Genomic DNA, 17884 nt, shown 5'->3' with positions numbered 1-17884 from the left:
AAGCTTCAACGTCACAAATTTATCCTCACACCATCAAGTCAATACCAATTATTGTTGTCGGTTTATTTTGCAGAGTATTAAGTTCGGCCAGAGTTTATCCAAAATGCACTCGACAAATAAAGACTGTCTATGTTATTAAAAAATATATATATATATCAATCATTGTTATTCATTAATGAAATTCGAATGTGTTTGTTCTTTTAATATTTCAAATTAAAAATAACATTATTCATTTACATATTTTTCAATAAAAATATACTATCTTTTATCACAATATATTACACTAAAATAATATTTAAACAAAAATATAAATAACATCTTATTTCAAATCAATTTTAAACCACAATCAAACAAAACACCGAACACAAATTTTCAATTGAGAGGTCCCCGACGCCTTAGGTCTCCTTCCATTCATGGTTCGCTTAGTGTGACTTTTCGGTCGGGCCTGATTTGCATAGTATGAGGTTCGACCGAGGGTTTACCCAGTACGCACTTTCGAATAACGGCGGCTGATTCCCATATATATATATATATATATATTAAAAAAGAATATTATGTTATAAATTAATATCTAACATGAATTTTTTTTTTTTAGATCTTACTTTAACAAACGCACATAATATCATACTAATAACAAATTTAAAAGTTAGTCAGTGGAAGGGATTGATTTTTATTTTGGATGACGTAGAAATCCTCAGCCGCTATCCGAAAGTGTCCACTGGATAAACTCCAGCCGAATCTAATAGCCAATCTATTTGATTATACATTTAGTGGTTAGAATAAATGTATCAAGCTCCTAACAAATCAATACCATACTTCAAAACAAAATACATATAGTTATAATTTTTATTTTTTTTATTTATATTTATTTTTATATGATTTAATAATAAATTCAAAAGCTCAAAAACAAATGTAAATACCCCCTAGATTAAGAGCTACAAAATAAATGCATCAAAATAACACTTAGCCACGTACATACATGCGTACAAATATAGTTGTAAGCATATCCATATGGTCTTGTGATCGATCGATCTTGTCCTAGAGATTTAAAAAATAAAATTAAAAAAAAAAAAAGAAAAAAGAACCATCCCTAAATACACCACATATGCCAAAACAAACAACTTCGAACCAAAAACAAACAGGCCAAAGGGTTTGTCTCTAGATCCCGCCATCATCGTCGTCGTCATTTTTCATAAGGATATTGAGCTGTGCTTGCGTTCATCGATAATGTTCAAGATCACAAGAGAAGTAGTGCGAAGAAGGCGACGAATATGGAGAAGTACAAGAGGAAGGCCATGGGGAGGCGTCGGATCCCTCCATTGTTGAAGTCGTTAGTTCCCATTGGGCTTAGACCGTTGCCCGACCCGCCTAGTACCCCACCGGCTGTGTTGGGGGTCGTTATGAAAGGCGAACCGCCGTTCGAGACGGTGGTGGTGGGCGTGGCGCCGGTGTTAGTACCCGGGACTGTCGTCACCGGAGTTGTAGAGCTGTCGATACCAACAGAAAGGATCGATTAGACATGTATTTTAATGAAAAATTATGTTTAGAGCACATATGTGGAATCCATAATCTCTATCGAACTTATGATTCTTGAATCGATTAGAACGAAACAATGAATGCGACAAAATGCCATGCTAAATTCTCGGAAAAATGTAAACTATCACTATAACTAGCATCACTTTCTACGGTGATATAGCGTGAAAGAATCCAAACATAATGAAGACAAATATAACAATAAAAGCACTAAAGCCGAAAAGTTTCGTCCGTATTAGGTGACATTCTACATGACCATGCATTATTTGGCCTTTCAATGCTACGACAAGATTAAACTATCATTCTCCAAACAATTTCGCATCAAATCTACTATGTAGTAATTTCTTACTAGAAATCGAATATTAATGACGAATAAATTAGTACACTACTATCAAATTTGGCTGCGGATTCTACGTTGATCCGGCCAATTCAGCATGATGCTGATTTGATTGAATCAACATATGTCATACACATAACTAGTATATATTTACACATAGTCCAGCATATGCTGACATATGTTGTATTATACATATGCTGAGATATGTATAAATATATGCCGCCTTTGTATAGCATATGTTGAGATATGCCCATCAAACTTACATAAAATCATCTAGGCAACAAAATATGTAAAAACTAAAAATTACTCGACCTCAATCTCATATATATATATGTATAAAAAGAAAAAAAAAAAAAAAAGACTAAATACGACAACGCCATTTAGACTTTAGTTCTACACCCCACCCCACGAATGTTACACTACCATCCAGCCATTATACGATACTTTATTCGAGAATAAATAATTCTTTCACTATTTATTACCAATCATTTTCGGTCCAACAAAAACAGCAACAAGTCGGGTCCCCTCCACATTCCATACATAAATAAAAACTCTAAGCTTACCTAAAACTTCAATCTCTCATTCAATACTAATTGACAAAAGAAAGCAAAAACAGTGAGCAATTCAAAACAACATAAAGTGAATAATCACTTTTGCAAATTGCTATAAATTCAAATTCCCTGTTGTTCCAATAAGCAAAGTCAAATTGGGCATCAAAGTGAATTTATTTCTTCGATAATAATTGATTCAAATTTGAAATTGAGGTGGGGCCCATTTTGGGCATTAGGCCTTTTCACCATCCCCATGACAAGAGACTGCCATCATCACTTATGCCCACCACTGTAGTGTCACTTTCACCCATTCACATTTCTATCTATACATAACTATTTAATTGATATATATATATATATATACTCCTTCTGTCCCATTGAAAGGTTACCGTTTCTTAATTTAGTAATTATACTACTTACTTCACGTAATAAATATTCTTTCAACTTATAATATATTAAACAAATGTCATTACTTTTATATTACCATACTAATAGGTGTATTTTTATTTTTTTTTACTGCAATCCAATATAATATTAATATTCAAAAATCTACGTGGAAAAAAGCAAACGCAATCCTTTTTACTGGATGGAGGGAGTATTTTTTTATAACTATTGATATTTTTCTATTTTGGATAAAAAATTTATTAAATCAAAATTTATTTAAGAAGTATAAGTCGATTTAACTAAGTATATAACATATATCACGTAAGACCACTCAAAATCTCTTTATTTATATTTCTAGTTAAAAATCAAATATTTTTATCTATATTTAAAATTAACACCTTTTATATAACGTATTTTTTTATTTATAGAAAATTTTTTTCTCTACAAAATTATATTCATATTGCGTAGCATTATTTATTGTCATATAATTTTTAAATATTTAAATTCATATTCTATATTTTTTTTATCATATACATTAAATTTATTTAAAACTAACAATATTATTAATTATATAAAAAATAATAAAATACTATTATAACTTATGATTACTAAGTAATTAAACATCATTATCTAAATACTCTTTAGATAATTTATGTATAAATCAGTACAGTAAACAATTTTATTTATATGTAGTTTTATTATTTATTTATAAATAATATAATTAATTTATCACTATCTTTTATTCACCTTATAATTTTCTTTATTAATTCTTTAATAAAATTTTCATAATAACTCATTTTATTTTTTATCTATCTACTTCTATAACCTGCAAATTAGATCCGATATACCAAATTACGCTGCACTAACTATAGTTCGAACCCACGATCATGGTCCACCCCACACATTATAATTAAAGCGTGTTTATCTGGTTTTACCCTTTTTGCACAGTATGCAAATCCTAGCTTTAAATCATTACATTAAATAAATAAATAAATAAATCATTGCATTCAATGGCTACTTATTCTAGGTTAAATTTTCCAAACACAACATTCCAAATGCAACAAAATGCACTCTGTTCATGTCTATCAATGTATGCATTCATCCAAGAATTATATATATATATATATCTTCTTTATCTGTTATTTGATTCTATTTTTTTTTTTTTTTTTTTGAAGAAAAATGTATTTTATTTAAATTTTTTTAATCCCTTCATCCCATAACTATATATTCATTTGCTAGCACGGGATTTTAAAAATATTAGTATTATATTAAAATATAGTAGGAATAAAATAAAAATGACTAAAATAACCTTATTAGTATTGTGTGATATAAAGGTAATGACATTTGTATAATATATTGTAAGTTGTAAGGGTATTTGTAATGTTAAATAAATAGTACAGTTACTAAAAAAAAAATAAATACTTTGTGACGAGACGGATTAAAATAAAAAAAATTGTACTTTCTTATGGGACGGAGGGAGTACTAAAAATTATACTTTCTCCGTCCCAAAAGTATAATCTTATTATCTTGGACACGGAATTTAAAAAATATTGATATTATATTGATAATTGGACAAAAGTTTGGTCAAAAGTATAGATAAATGACTTTTAGCCTTGGGGGTATATTAGTGTAAAAAACAGTGATAATTGTATAATAATAATGAAAAAATAACTATAGTTTTGGAGTCATATAGTTATTTTTAAGAAAAAAAAATGGTAAACAATATATATATTCATATTAAAATATGTAAAAGTATAAAAATCCAATTTGAGGACAGGAGTAAGTATAATTTACCTTGCAGTTGCAGGGTATGCACAACCAGCCAGGCCTGCAAAACAATAAAAATATACCAAAAATTGAATGAGATTAAAATGGGGGAAATATAAAATTAGGGTTTGTGGTATGAAAAATGGAGAAGAAAACTGACTAGGATCGGAGCTAGTGACGGTAGCAGTGCCGGCGAAATCACAGGCCATCGGAGTCTGGCGATACTTCTGGAAATAGCTATTGACGGCGTAGCTGCAGTGAGCCCTGACGGTATTCGGGTTGAAGCAGGGCCCGTTTTGGTGGGTCGGGTTGCAGTCCGCCCCGGCTCCGCATGCATAGTCCAGAGTCTTCTGCAAAACGGAGTCGCTCAAGCCGTCCTTGCAGATGCACCACGTGGCACCTGCACGCGCAAATCAACGGCCAGGATTAATTTCATCTGCTCTAGGTTTAGTTCTCCGGCGAGTGGAGTGGCAGGAAATTGCAGGAAACAAAAACGTTTAGCCCTAAATTGAAATAAAATCAGCAGACGGGCGACGGCGCCACCACATTTCGCCGGCCGGTAAATTGGTTTTAGTAGGGAAGAATAAAAGGCGTACCTGAACGACCAGCCATGGCTGAAAGGAGTAGCAGGAAGACGAGAACCGCCATGAGAAGGAAGGGTAGAGTTCAGCAAGAAGACGATGCGGAGTGTTGTTGCAGATAAACGGCGGTGTTCTTCAGCAGGAGAAGATTGGGAAGTGTGTTGAGAGAGAGAGAGAGAGACAGAGACACTTATCCTTTGTTTTGTAGTTGTTTCAGGAAAGATATTCATCAATTCATTCACTGCTGTTATCAATTTATCAATTTTTTACTTTATTCAAACTATGTATTTTTTATATCAAAAAATATATCCCGTCCGCCTACACATAAAGTAAATATTTATTTTTGGTGTGATATTTAAAAAATAATAGTATTTTAATTATAGTGAATAATTAAAAGTAGTAAATTGATATTTTTGCCTTTTTTTAGTATAAAAATAATAATGTGATGTAAAGTAAGAATATTTGTGAAGAAAATGGAGGTATTTAATGAAATATTTACTTTATATCCCAAAATAGAAATATATATACTTTTTAGCTGGACCGATAGAGTATTTTTAAAACAAAAAATTATTGTGTCTCCCTCCTATAGCATTTTATCATCATCCGATATTTGTATTTTTAAAACAAAAAAAAAAAAAAAAAATTATAAATTATAAACAAAAATAAAAAAAATAAAAAAATTAAATACATGTGGCAGATGGTGATAAGTCGATTCGGAAGAGATACGATACATTGAGATAGAATAACTAAACTGAAAAGAATATACTCTCTCTATATAAAAATATTTATATAAAATAATGAAGTAATAATTATAAAAAAAATAAAAAAAAAATTATGTACTAAACGTACAAAAATAGAGAATGTATAAGCTAAGGTAGGGGAAAGGAAATATATATAATTAAGAGGTGTTTGGAAACAATTTTTTTTTTAAATTTAATTTATTAAATAATTTTTAGTTGTTTGATGAATTAAATAGTTAATTTAGATGTTTGGTGAATTAATTTTTTGAAAGAATTTTTTTTAAAAAAAAAATTATACATTTTAATTTTATTTTAAATTTTTTAATTTTTAAATTTTAATTAAATTAATTAATTATTTTTAATTTAATTTATAATTATTATTATATAATAATTAATTTCATTGATATATTTTAATTATTTTATTAGTCTCTTACAAATTTTTGTTTTCAGTAAAATGAACCGAAACAAAAAGAGTATTTTATATTCAATCCTTGACTTTTTATAAGCATATAAATATATACGATAGTGTTTTAATGTGTATAAATTATTTTAATAATATTTATCAGTATCGTTGTATTAAAAATACTATGTGAACTAACTTATATTTATTTTAAATAAAATAATTAAAATTATATTATCTTTGTTTCATTTATCATATTTATATTTCTATTTTTATACGTTTTTTTATATTTTTTTATGAAAATAATTATACATTTTAATTTAATTTTAATTTTTTTTATTGATAATAATTTTGATTTTAATTGAACTAATTAAATATTTTAATTTATAATTATTTTTATTAAATATATTATTAATTATTTATTAATTATATTCTTTTTAAATTTTAATATTCATAATAAAAGCAGATATAATATCCGGAAAAAAAGAGTATCAATTAAACTATCATATTAATATTTATTTATATAATATTAAATTAAATTTTTAATTTTAATTTTTATTATTTAAAATATAAACTCCCACCAAAGCACAACCTAGATATGAGAGAATATTATTTTAATAAAAAGTGGGGCATAACATGATGACTTTTAATAACAATCATTCATTAACTTTATTAATTTTTTAGAAAAAAAAAAAATCAATAAAAATAATTTAAATATATTTTCAATATTAGAGAGTGTAGTTTTCTTCCTCTTTATGCTATGTTTAATAATTCTTTGATTTTAATTTATATATTATATAATTTTAAATTCTTATAAAAAAATATAAATATTCATATAATTATTGAAACAATAAAACTTAATGAAAAGATAAATAAACAAACCAATTGATCAAAATATATTAAGGATACATAAGTCTTTTCGCATTACTAAAGCTCTATTAATTTGGGAGTTTTTTTTTCTATGAGTGTTTGTTTGGGATTGAATTTTGAATTGGAATTTGAATAATAAAAATTTTGAATTTGAATAGTTGTACGATGTGATATAAATAGGGGTTGATACGATGTTTTGAATGTAAAATTGATTTTTAGTATAATATAAAAAATAAAAAAATATGTGTTTAATTTAATATTTTTTGAAAAAAAAAAGAGATGAATAGTAAAAATTAAATCCAATCTCCCAAACAAACAAACCCTAAGAAAATTAACTATACTGATTTAGTTTTCTTTAAAAAATAAAATAAAACTATATTCCGTGTACATTAATAATGTTTTCATTTGTTTTTAATATTTTATTGAATTATAGTATCAAAATATAAAGATAATTTTATTTTTATTTTTTGGTGTAAAAATAATAATATGATATAAAATAAGAATATTTTTGTATTTATGTAAATATCATTTTAAATTATTATTTCAAACTAAATGTAAAATTAGAATACAAATCCAGTGTAAAAATAAAACAAAAGCAAGTAAATTTGAAGGTTTTTGACCCATATTTGTATTATTTATTATTTTTTAAATGTCAAATTAAATATTTATATTTTTTATTATATTAAAATATTACATTAATATATATATTGTTAATCAATTATTTTAATTAAAAAATTTGTAACCCACTGAACTCATAGATAAATATATTAAGATAAAAAAAATAATCACAAATTAATTATTATTTTTTTACAACAACAGTAACATTATGAAATGTTAGAATGTAAAATAAAATTATTTATTTATAAATAAATAATTAATGGATAAAAAAAACAGTCATTGCATTGAATAAACATTATCCTTATATTTTAAATAAATAGTTATCTAAATATCCAATGAAGTAAGCGTTGTACTAATTTTAGTTGTTCATTCAAATTTATTTAATTATTGTTTATAATTTTTATTTTTTATTTTTTAATAATAGATAAATAAATATTTATACTATAAAAAATTTATTAAATCACAACAGATGAATACATAATTAATAATAAAAATTGAGTGTGAATTATAAATATAAAAAATTATTTAAAATAATAATATAAAATAGAATATTAAAATAGAATTTTTTTTTTTTTTTTTTTTTTTTTTTTTTTTTTTTTTTGCGGTTGGAGACAAAGTAAAAAGCATATGACAGTGTATCAGTGTATTGTGAATATATGTGGAGCAGAGGTCCAGGGACTATACAGGCACATTTCTCTCGGGTTCTCGTCGAGACTCGAGACTACTCTTTCTTTCGGGGACTGCGTTATAAAAAAAATAAAAACTTTTGCCCGTTTTTATGGCTACAATTTCAATAATTATTATTTTTATTTGTTATTAGTGAATCATATTTTTTTATATAATACTTTAAATTTTAAAGTATTATTTGAATAAAAAAATTAAAATAAAAACATAATTATCAAATAAACACAAGGGTGTGTTCCTTTGAAAAAGTTTGATTTAGATATTAATTAAATTTAAATTTTATATTAATTTAGAAAATTTGTTTTTCTTTAAATTAGTAGGTTTCTATTGAATTTTAAATTAATATATACTATTTGCCTTGTGGTGAAATATTAATAGGTGCAAATTAATATTAATCCAGTCAATGTAACCATAGCCATTAATTATTATAATTTTATTTTAAACTAATTAATATTTTTAATATATTACTCTTTTATTTCAACTGTATACTTTTTTTAATAAATTTAAAAAATAATTTCTTCGTCCCGGATACTATGTCCATTCTACTGTAAATGCGAAAATTTAGGAGCGGTATAATTAGTAAAAATAAAGAATATATTAGTGAAAATAATTAACGTATAATAAAAATAATTATAAATTAAGATTAAAATAACTAATTAGTTTAATTAAAATTTTAAAATTTTAAAATAAAATTAAAATGTATAATTCGTTTTCAAAAAAAAAAAAGAAAAATGACAAAATAAGTGAAAATAATTAACGTATAATAAAAATAATTATAAATTAAAATTAAAATAACTGATTAGTTTAATTAAAATTTTAAAAATTTAAAATAAAATTAAAATGTATAATTCATTTAAAAAAAATGATAAAATAAGTGAAAATAATTGACGTATAATAAAAATAATTATAAATTAGATTAAAATAACTAATTAATTTAATTAAAATTTAAAAAAATTAAAATAAAATTAAAATGTATAATTCGTTTTAAAAAAAAGGAAAAATGACAAAATAAGTGAAAATAATTAGTGAAAATAATTAACGTATAATAAAAGTAATTATAAATTAAGATTAAAATAACTAATTAGTTTAATTAAAATTTTAAAAATTTAAAATAAAATTAAAATGTATAATTCGTTTTCAAAAAAAAGAAAAATGAAAAAATAAGTGAGACGGATGAAAAATAAACATGGTAGGTGGGACATATGAAAATGAAAATATAGATATAGTAAGTGAGACGGAGGAAGTAATAATTTATTAATAAATTGTCTATGTAAAAATATTTTTGACAATTTTACTAAAATAACAATATATAAAATATGATGCTTGTAATTTTAATATTAGTACGAAAACGTTTTTATTATAATAATAATTTAGATGAGACAAATAAAAATAGTAAAATACTTTATTCGTTTTATTTAATTTGTCAAATTTTTTTATGCGGTCTCATATAATTTGTCATTTTCTGTTTTGAAAATATAATAATACATTTTAATTTCATTTTAAAATTCAAAATTTATAATTATTTTTTAATTAAACTATTTAATTATATTAATCTTAATATATAATTATTTTTATTAAATTTTAATTATTTTTATAATATATTTCTTAATTACTTACTAATTACACAATATCTATAAAATTTCGTACCTAAGCAAAATAGACAATTTAGTTGGGATAGAAGAAAAAATGATAAAGAAATTAAATGAGGGTATTATAGTGTTTTTACATAAATAGAGAGTGAAAAAGAATAAATTTGTAAAAATAGAGAGTAAAGAAGATAAAATTAATATATAGAGAGTAAATAAAAATATGAATATAAAATTAGACAGTTACATGAAAGTTTCCCTATAAAATTTAACAGTTGGGCTAGACAAATAAAAATAAAAAATATTTTATTTAATATGGGATGGAGAGTAAATTTTTATTTTTAATATTAAAAAAATATTATTTCCTACAAGCTTGAGATTTATGCCGACTGGTAGATTTTGGCTTGGCAATTTTTACATTATATTTTGGGATGTCAAAATTAAACTCGACTCGAAAAATCGAATTTGTTTCATTTGAAATTTTTAAAATTTGAGTTTGCAAAAAATCGGGTCAACTCGAATTCGAAATAAAAAAAATCTGTGTCGTGTTCGGTCGGGTTTCGGGTTGACATGATAACCTGAAATTTAAAAATTGGGTTGGGTTTTGGGTTTGTGTTTCGGATTGACCTGAAATTATGTATTATTATTAATTTAATTTATAATATTTATATTATTTTAAATATAAAATAATATAAAAGATTAAATAAAAATGATTTGTTTTAGGTTGATTTAATTTTTTTTTTTTAAAAAGTTTTTCAGTCTATTTCATGTCAGGTTTGTTCGGGTTTCAGGTGACCTGAAATTAAATCAGGTCAACCTGAACCCAATCTGAAAGAATTCGTATGGTGTTTGGATCCAGGGTTTTAGGTCAAATTTTGAGTTCGGATTGACAATTTTTATTTACTCCATGACTCGACCCGATATAAACACGATATGAAAATACGAATTGCCACCCTTATATCGAAAGAAAATTATCAATAAATAATAATAATAACTGTTAAAAATTCTGGTTTTTCAAAACCTAATTTAATTTGTCCTTTCATAATAAACAAAAATTGATCCACTCAACTGTTTATAAAAGTTGGGTTAAGACTTTGGGTGTGTTTTTATGGGGTTTGAATTTTAAGTTAGAATATGAATAGTAAAAATTTTGAATTTGAATAGTAGTATAACGTGATATAGGTATTGGTGTGATATTTTGAATATAAAATTGATTTTTAATATAATATAAAAAATAAAAAAAAGTGTTTAATTTAATATTTAAAAAAAAAAAAAAAAAAAAAAGGATGAACAGTGAATTGAAAATTCAATCCCCGACAAACATACCCTATCTTTATTTTACAAAAGGTAAAAGTAAATGATTGGTCAACAATTTTAATAGGGAATGAAATATATATATATATATATATAAAAAATAAATAAATAAACAAATGTTACCTTCTATTCATCGCTTGCTTTATGTCCTTTTATTAGCAGTATATTTTAATAAAATAATTAATATTTAAATATAAAATATAAAATTAAAAAAAAAGAAAAAATAAATTAATATTTACTTTAAATATGACAGGCACACTTTCTTCTGCTTTTTCGTAGCGTCTATGGAGAAATTTCCATTTTCTCGTTGCAGTGAAAAAACTTGACTCACGAGTCAACATTTATTTTTGCTTCTGCATTATTGCATTGGGGTTTTGCTGCTGCTGCTTCTTCTTCTTCTATTTCCTTTCAGATCTCATTAATTCTTCATTTACAGTTTCGAAATTGTATTTCTGCAGTAGTGCAATCTCCCCTTGAATTTCATTTGAGCCCAGGTAATCATCATCCTCCAACTCGACCTTTTTTGTTCTTTGTTTCTGTTGCGATCCTAAGGTCTTTCTCTAATGTGTGTATTTTATATTATCTTTTGATTTTGTTGAACATAGCATGTTTATTTCATGGCAAAAAATCGATTTTGGTCCAAATCTAATCAAAATTTATCAATTTTGGTCTCAATATAAAAAACTCAGCAATTTTAGTCCCAATATATACAATTTCAATTAAAAAATTAACGGAAATTGTTGACGTGCACATAACGGAGCTGACGTGTCAGTTGACCCGAAAAGTACACGGCCATGTTGTTATATGGCCATGTATATTTCAGTGTATAATTATACATGTTCATGTTATTACACGGCCGGCCATGCACAATTATACACGACCATGTTGTTACATGACCATGTATCTTTCAGTGTATAATTATATATGATCATGTTGTTATACGGCCATATATAATCCTATGCGGCCGTGTACCTTTCTGTTTCGGTCTAAAATTTTATTTTTTTTTACATTTTTAAATTTTTTTTTTTTTGAATTTAGAATAGTTGATATATTTAAAATGAAAAAAAAAATCAATAATAATCATAATATAATTAAAATGTTTCAATTTTAGTTCAAATATAAATATTTATCGAGTATGTTTTTTTGAAAGGTTTTGTCTAAATTGTTATTATTCATAAAAAAATTTCCTCTTATATTACACAACTATTTTTAAATTTTGTATATTATAGTAGTATTAAAAATTAATTTATTATTTCAATACAATAATTGGATGTTTGTAAGAGAAATTTATTTTATTTTTTTTTGCTAAATAGTAGAATTTTAGACAAAATCTTCCAAAATAACATACTCGATAAATATTTATATTTGAACTAAAATTGATACATTTAAATTATATTATGATTATTATTGATTTTTTTTTTCATTTTAACTATATCAACTATTCTAAATTCAAAAAAAATAAAATTAAAAAATATAACAAAAAAATAAAATTTTAGACCGAAACTGGAAGATACACGGCCATGTAGAATTATATATGGCCGTGTAACAACATGACCATGTATAATTATACACTGAAATATACAGGGCTATGTTACAACATGGTCGTGTATAATTGTACATGGCCGTATACTTTTCAGGTCAACTGCCACGTCAGCTCCGGTATGTCCACATCAGCAATTTCTGTTAGTTTTTTAACGGTGAGACCAAAATTGATTGAAATTGTTTATAATAGGACCAAAATTGATTGAAATTGTATATATTGGGACTAAAATCGATAAGTTTTTTTTTTTTTTATATTGGGATCAAAATTGATAAATTTTGATTATATTGAGACCAAAATTGATTTTTTCCCTTATTTTATTTATCAATTTATGCTTCCAATGACTTGTTCACAAATACCAAGTGCATGTATATTGTTATGAAAAGTAGTTTTAATTGTAATAGTAGCTTTAATCACGTTTCAAGAAAAAAATCAACTGATCCAACTCTTCTGTTAGCCTGATATTTTTTAATTCAACTCTACCATTTCCCGTGGCTAATATTTTCTACCAATCCACTGTTGAGGAATATGATGCTTTTTTGTACCGTAATATCGAATAATATTTGTTGATTATATGCTATCCATGTGTGTGTTTTTTGGGCAGGAAGCGTAAAGGATAAGATGGAGTTCATGTACAAGTTGGGCGAGACATTTTTGTCCAAGTTAGCAGAGAAGTTGGTCGACATTGCTCTGACCAAAAACGACAAGGCCACCTTGGAATCTCTTCGAATTAACATAAGGTTACTGCGCGCTAAAGCATCTGATGTCGAAGATGCAATCAAGAGGGATGAGCAGTCTGGGAAAAGGAAAAGGAAACGAGAAGTTGGCGATTGGTTAGAACAAGTTCAATCAATTGACAATGAACTTGGTATGTTGGAAAGTGAAATGCAAATGGAAGGCTTTGTGACTCAATTCTTTGGTGGAGGTCGAGCAGCAAAACTAGAAGCAAGAGTGCGCGAGCTGGTTGAGCAAAGGCAGCATTTTGGCGAGCTTGTAGTTGATGATTATGAGATCAAGGGAGACAAGTTTTGTGTTGAGGAGTTAGTAGGTGAGCAATTCAAGAAAAATTTGGAAACAATTTTGAGTTTCTTGTCGTCTGATGGGGTGTCGAGCATTGGGATTTATGGCATGGGGGGTGTCGGAAAAACAACACTTGCCAAGCATGTAAATAATTGTCTTCAAGAGCAAAGTGGCGAGCATGTTGTATGGATCACGATCTCTCAAGAGTTTACAATCTCAATGTTGCAAGAAGAAATAGCCAAATCCGTAGGCTACAGTCTCTTAGATGAGAGGAACGAAGATAAAAGAGCATCGCGATTGAATGCAATGCTATCCAAAGTAAAAAACCTTGTTATTATAATGGATGATGTTTGGAAGCATATTGATTTGAAAAAGTTGGGAGATCCTCTCTCTGTGGACGGATGTAAAATAGTGATAACGACTCGCTCAAAAAAAGTGTGTGATCAATTTGATTGCAACAAAATAATGAAGGTGGAGACGTTGCAAGAAAATGAAGCGTGGATCTTATTTAAAGATACACTTGGACAACATGTGAATCTAACTTCAGACGTCCTGGAAATCGCCAAGTGTATGGTGAAAGTATGTGACGGTTTGCCGTTGGGTGTTATCACCATAGCAGGAAGCATGAAGGGTGAGACTGAGGTTCATGTATGGAGTGATGCACTGGTGGAATTAAGGGCATCCATACTGGGGCAAGATGACATGGAAGAATATGTATTTAAAGTTCTCAAATATAGCTTTGACCGGTTGGATCGATGTGAAGGAAAGAGCAACGGGTATTCAAAGTTTCAACATTGTTTCCTATATTGCTCCTTATATCCAGAAGATTATAAGATACGGGAAAAGGATTTGATCCGATATTTTATTTTAGAGCAGTTCATGGACAAAAGAGATAGCAGGAAACAACTGTTTATCCAAGGTCGCGCCATAGTCGACAGATTGGTGAATGTTTGTTTACTAGAAAGAGTAGATTCAAACAGTGTGAAGATGCATGATTTGGTTAGAGCTATGGCACTAAAGATTGTGGAAAGAAAGACTGTGGTAATAGCCGGGCACTATTTATTGAAGGATATTCCGACTGAAGAAGAATGGGGCAATGACATTGAGAAGATGTCTTTGATGTATAACGACATAGGAACAATACCGGATGGATTGTCTCCAAACTGTCCTAAGTTATCAACATTACTTTTGGCGAAAAATAGTCACTTGCACATCATACCGAATTCATTCTTCTTACATATGTGCAGCCTGTCCATTCTTGATTTGTCTGAGACTGGTATTGAGAGGTTACCAGATTCTTTCTCAGACATGAAAAGCCTCAAAGGGTTGATCCTCGTGGATTGTTCTAAGCTCGAATGTTTGCCCTACTTGGGAAAACTGAAGAATTTGAGGGAATTGGATCTCACAAACACTGGAATACAACAAGTGCCTCAAGGGATGGAAGAATTATCCAATCTCAACTTTTTGTCATTTTATGGCACCCGCAGCTTGCAGATGTTACCAAGCTGTTTGGTATCGAAGTTCACGTATCTTCAAAGCCTTTATCTTCCTCATAAGATATATTCTCCAGTGGAAGAAATACATGAGTTGAAGCATGTGGAGGAGTTTAGAGGGAGACTGAAAGATGTTGATGATTATAATTTGTTGATGAGAAACAGGCCAGGTTTAGCTTACTCCATTGCTATAGGATCTGACAGTAATAATAATGCAGACTGGTGGGAGTATAATCACTTGGAGTTCCATGATTGTAACTTCGATTCAAGACAAGACAGAGACGTGACTACACCGGCCAGAGACGTCCAATATCTTCGATTGATCAAGTGTAAGGGGTTGAGCAAGTGTTTAGTGGAAGATCTCAAACGGGTTTTCATTAATCCCGCTTCAATAAAAAAGTTGGAAATTGGGGATTGTGATGGAATAGAGTGCCTTTGGAGGTTCGAACAATCGGCATCTTCATCATCAGCATCCATCTCATCACACGGCACTTTCTCATCACTTAACGACCTGCGTATTTATAGGTGCACCAAGATGAAGAAGCTCGGGCTACCAGCGTCGCATCTCCAGAACCTGAAAAATCTCACAATTGCTGATTGTGGAATGTTAGAAGAGATATTTGAAATGAAGCTGCAATTAGGAGAAGCATCCATGGTCTGCCAGCTCCCCAAACTAGAGTGTCTATATCTTCAAAATCTGCAGAATTTGAAGAGCATCTGCTATTCGACAACGGTCTGCTGCTGCTCGATTCGTGAAATTACATTGTATGAATGCACTGCATTGCACAAGTTTTCTTTGGTTTTCGGACAGCCATACGATGATGATGTGCCTACGGCAGCCATCGAAGCTATTCAGTTAATGAACATTGAGAAGAAATGGTGGGAGAAGTTGGAGTTGGGGCATCCCTCACACCATTCTCTCCTGCAACCATTCATTAAATGGCTATGAAGTTGAAGGCATAGTAGGTGGAATTACACGAACAGACTGAAGCTGGAGACTCCAAACTGTCTAAGAACATTCATTTTAAGGTTACATTAATATCTTTTCCACCTTTCTTTTTAGTTATACTTTACTTGAATATAAATGAATTTTTCTTTATTTCGATGAAAAATATTTTCCTTCAATATATATGTTAAGGCTCACTTTGTCCATTCGTAATTACCTGTTGTGACGGATTAGGATTAATAATTAAATAACAAACAGAAAATGTAAAGAAGACACAGATTTACATGGCTCACCAACAACATGTTGGGTACGTCTACGGACAAAAATGGAGAACAGATTTATTCACGACGGCAAGGTTACAAGTTACAGATTTCGTATCCCTAAGTCTATTTAAATAAACCAAGAGAATAGATCATACAGGCTCAAATACCAAATCCGAATTGTGTAACAACATTTAGTTTAAGGTTAAATAATCTTTGTGCGTTTATTTTTAGTTATATTTTGATTTAATGTAGATATATTTTTTTATATGTCTAAAAACATTTTCTTCAAGATTTATAGATCTTACTTTTACAATTTTAAGCCTTGTTGCCGCTTGTAATATTTATTTGTATTGATTGCCTTTTTGGATCAGTTCAATTTTATGAAGCTTGACATATCCTTTTGGTATGAATAGGATGGTCATGTGATTGTTAGAACATCACTAGGTTTGATTATATTAAGATTGATATAAAATGGTGTGCACAACTTTATGTTTGCGGCTGGGGTACTTTGATGGTTTGGATGTGAATATTCTTTAATCGAAATTATGTTTTGGATATAATGATTTAATGAAAAAGTAAGTGTTGGATATGGTATTTCCGATGACAATTAGGTTTTGGATGAGATGGTTTTTAGGTCTCGAGTTTGAGTCTTACTGTCCCTATTTGTTGTCGTCCACGGGCAAGTTTAGTTTGGTGGTGTTTATCCCCTGCCCTTGAAAGGGCGTATTAGTTGACTCTCATTTGTAGATAAATAAATAATATGATGTGTATCAGAGTTTTTAGGTGAGTCGATCATTTATTTCTGATATCAGAGCTTTAAGTTTCGAGTTTCGCTTGGCTCAATTAAAAAGTTGCAAGCCATCACCTCCCGTCTTAATGATATGGAAATCCACGGTCGCTATCTTAATGAGAAAAACTCTAGGAATGAGCAATAACCTACATACTACATAATCTAGATAAGCCACACCAGACAAGTCCTGTGTGGCAGGCTTGATCCATTACACTAATTCCGACCACTCCTTACTAGTCAAATGTCTCCTAATTACAGGGTTGGAGTGTGTTTTTGATCTTATTTTGTTTCTTTAACCTTGTATATATATATATATATATAAATAATTAAATTTAAAATTAATAATATTAATAGAGTTGAATTGCTCATATACAGGATAAAACAATCTGCATATGCACATTTTATCATCCTCAAAAGAGATTTTGCTGATAAGGTAAGGCAACTTGATGACATTTCAAAAATACATA

At 28.0% G+C, this 17884-nt stretch overlaps 2 protein-coding genes across 2 annotated transcripts; one reads left to right on the top strand and one right to left on the bottom strand.

The window, feature by feature from the left end:
* Window positions 1-909: 909 nt before the first annotated feature.
* Window positions 910-5368, bottom strand: LOC127241864 (PLASMODESMATA CALLOSE-BINDING PROTEIN 3). The gene is made up of 4 exons (XM_051261096.1): window positions 5169-5368; window positions 4733-4972; window positions 4600-4633; window positions 910-1487 (listed from the first exon to the last, which is right to left on the bottom strand). The coding sequence occupies exons 1-4, from the start codon at window positions 5218-5220 to the stop codon at window positions 1238-1240; spliced, it is 576 nt and encodes a 191-aa protein (XP_051117053.1). The 5' UTR covers window positions 5221-5368; the 3' UTR covers window positions 910-1237.
* A 6317-nt stretch (window positions 5369-11685) lies between these two features.
* LOC127241888 (probable disease resistance protein At4g27220) lies at window positions 11686-17855 on the top strand. Its single transcript, XM_051261155.1, has 3 exons — window positions 11686-11859; window positions 13510-16447; window positions 17793-17855. Exon 2 carries the CDS (start codon window positions 13527-13529, stop codon window positions 16365-16367), a length of 2841 nt encoding a protein of 946 aa, XP_051117112.1. The 5' UTR covers window positions 11686-11859; window positions 13510-13526; the 3' UTR covers window positions 16368-16447; window positions 17793-17855.
* The last annotated feature ends 29 nt before the right edge of the window (window positions 17856-17884 follow it).

This window comes from Andrographis paniculata, unplaced genomic scaffold (genome assembly GCF_009805555.1).
Source record: "Andrographis paniculata isolate CXL003 unplaced genomic scaffold, ASM980555v1 Contig83END, whole genome shotgun sequence".
NCBI classification, from domain to species: Eukaryota; Viridiplantae; Streptophyta; class Magnoliopsida; order Lamiales; family Acanthaceae; genus Andrographis; species Andrographis paniculata.
The sequence above is the reverse complement of the archived record's forward strand: the minus strand, read 5'-3'. Positions and strand labels throughout refer to the sequence as shown.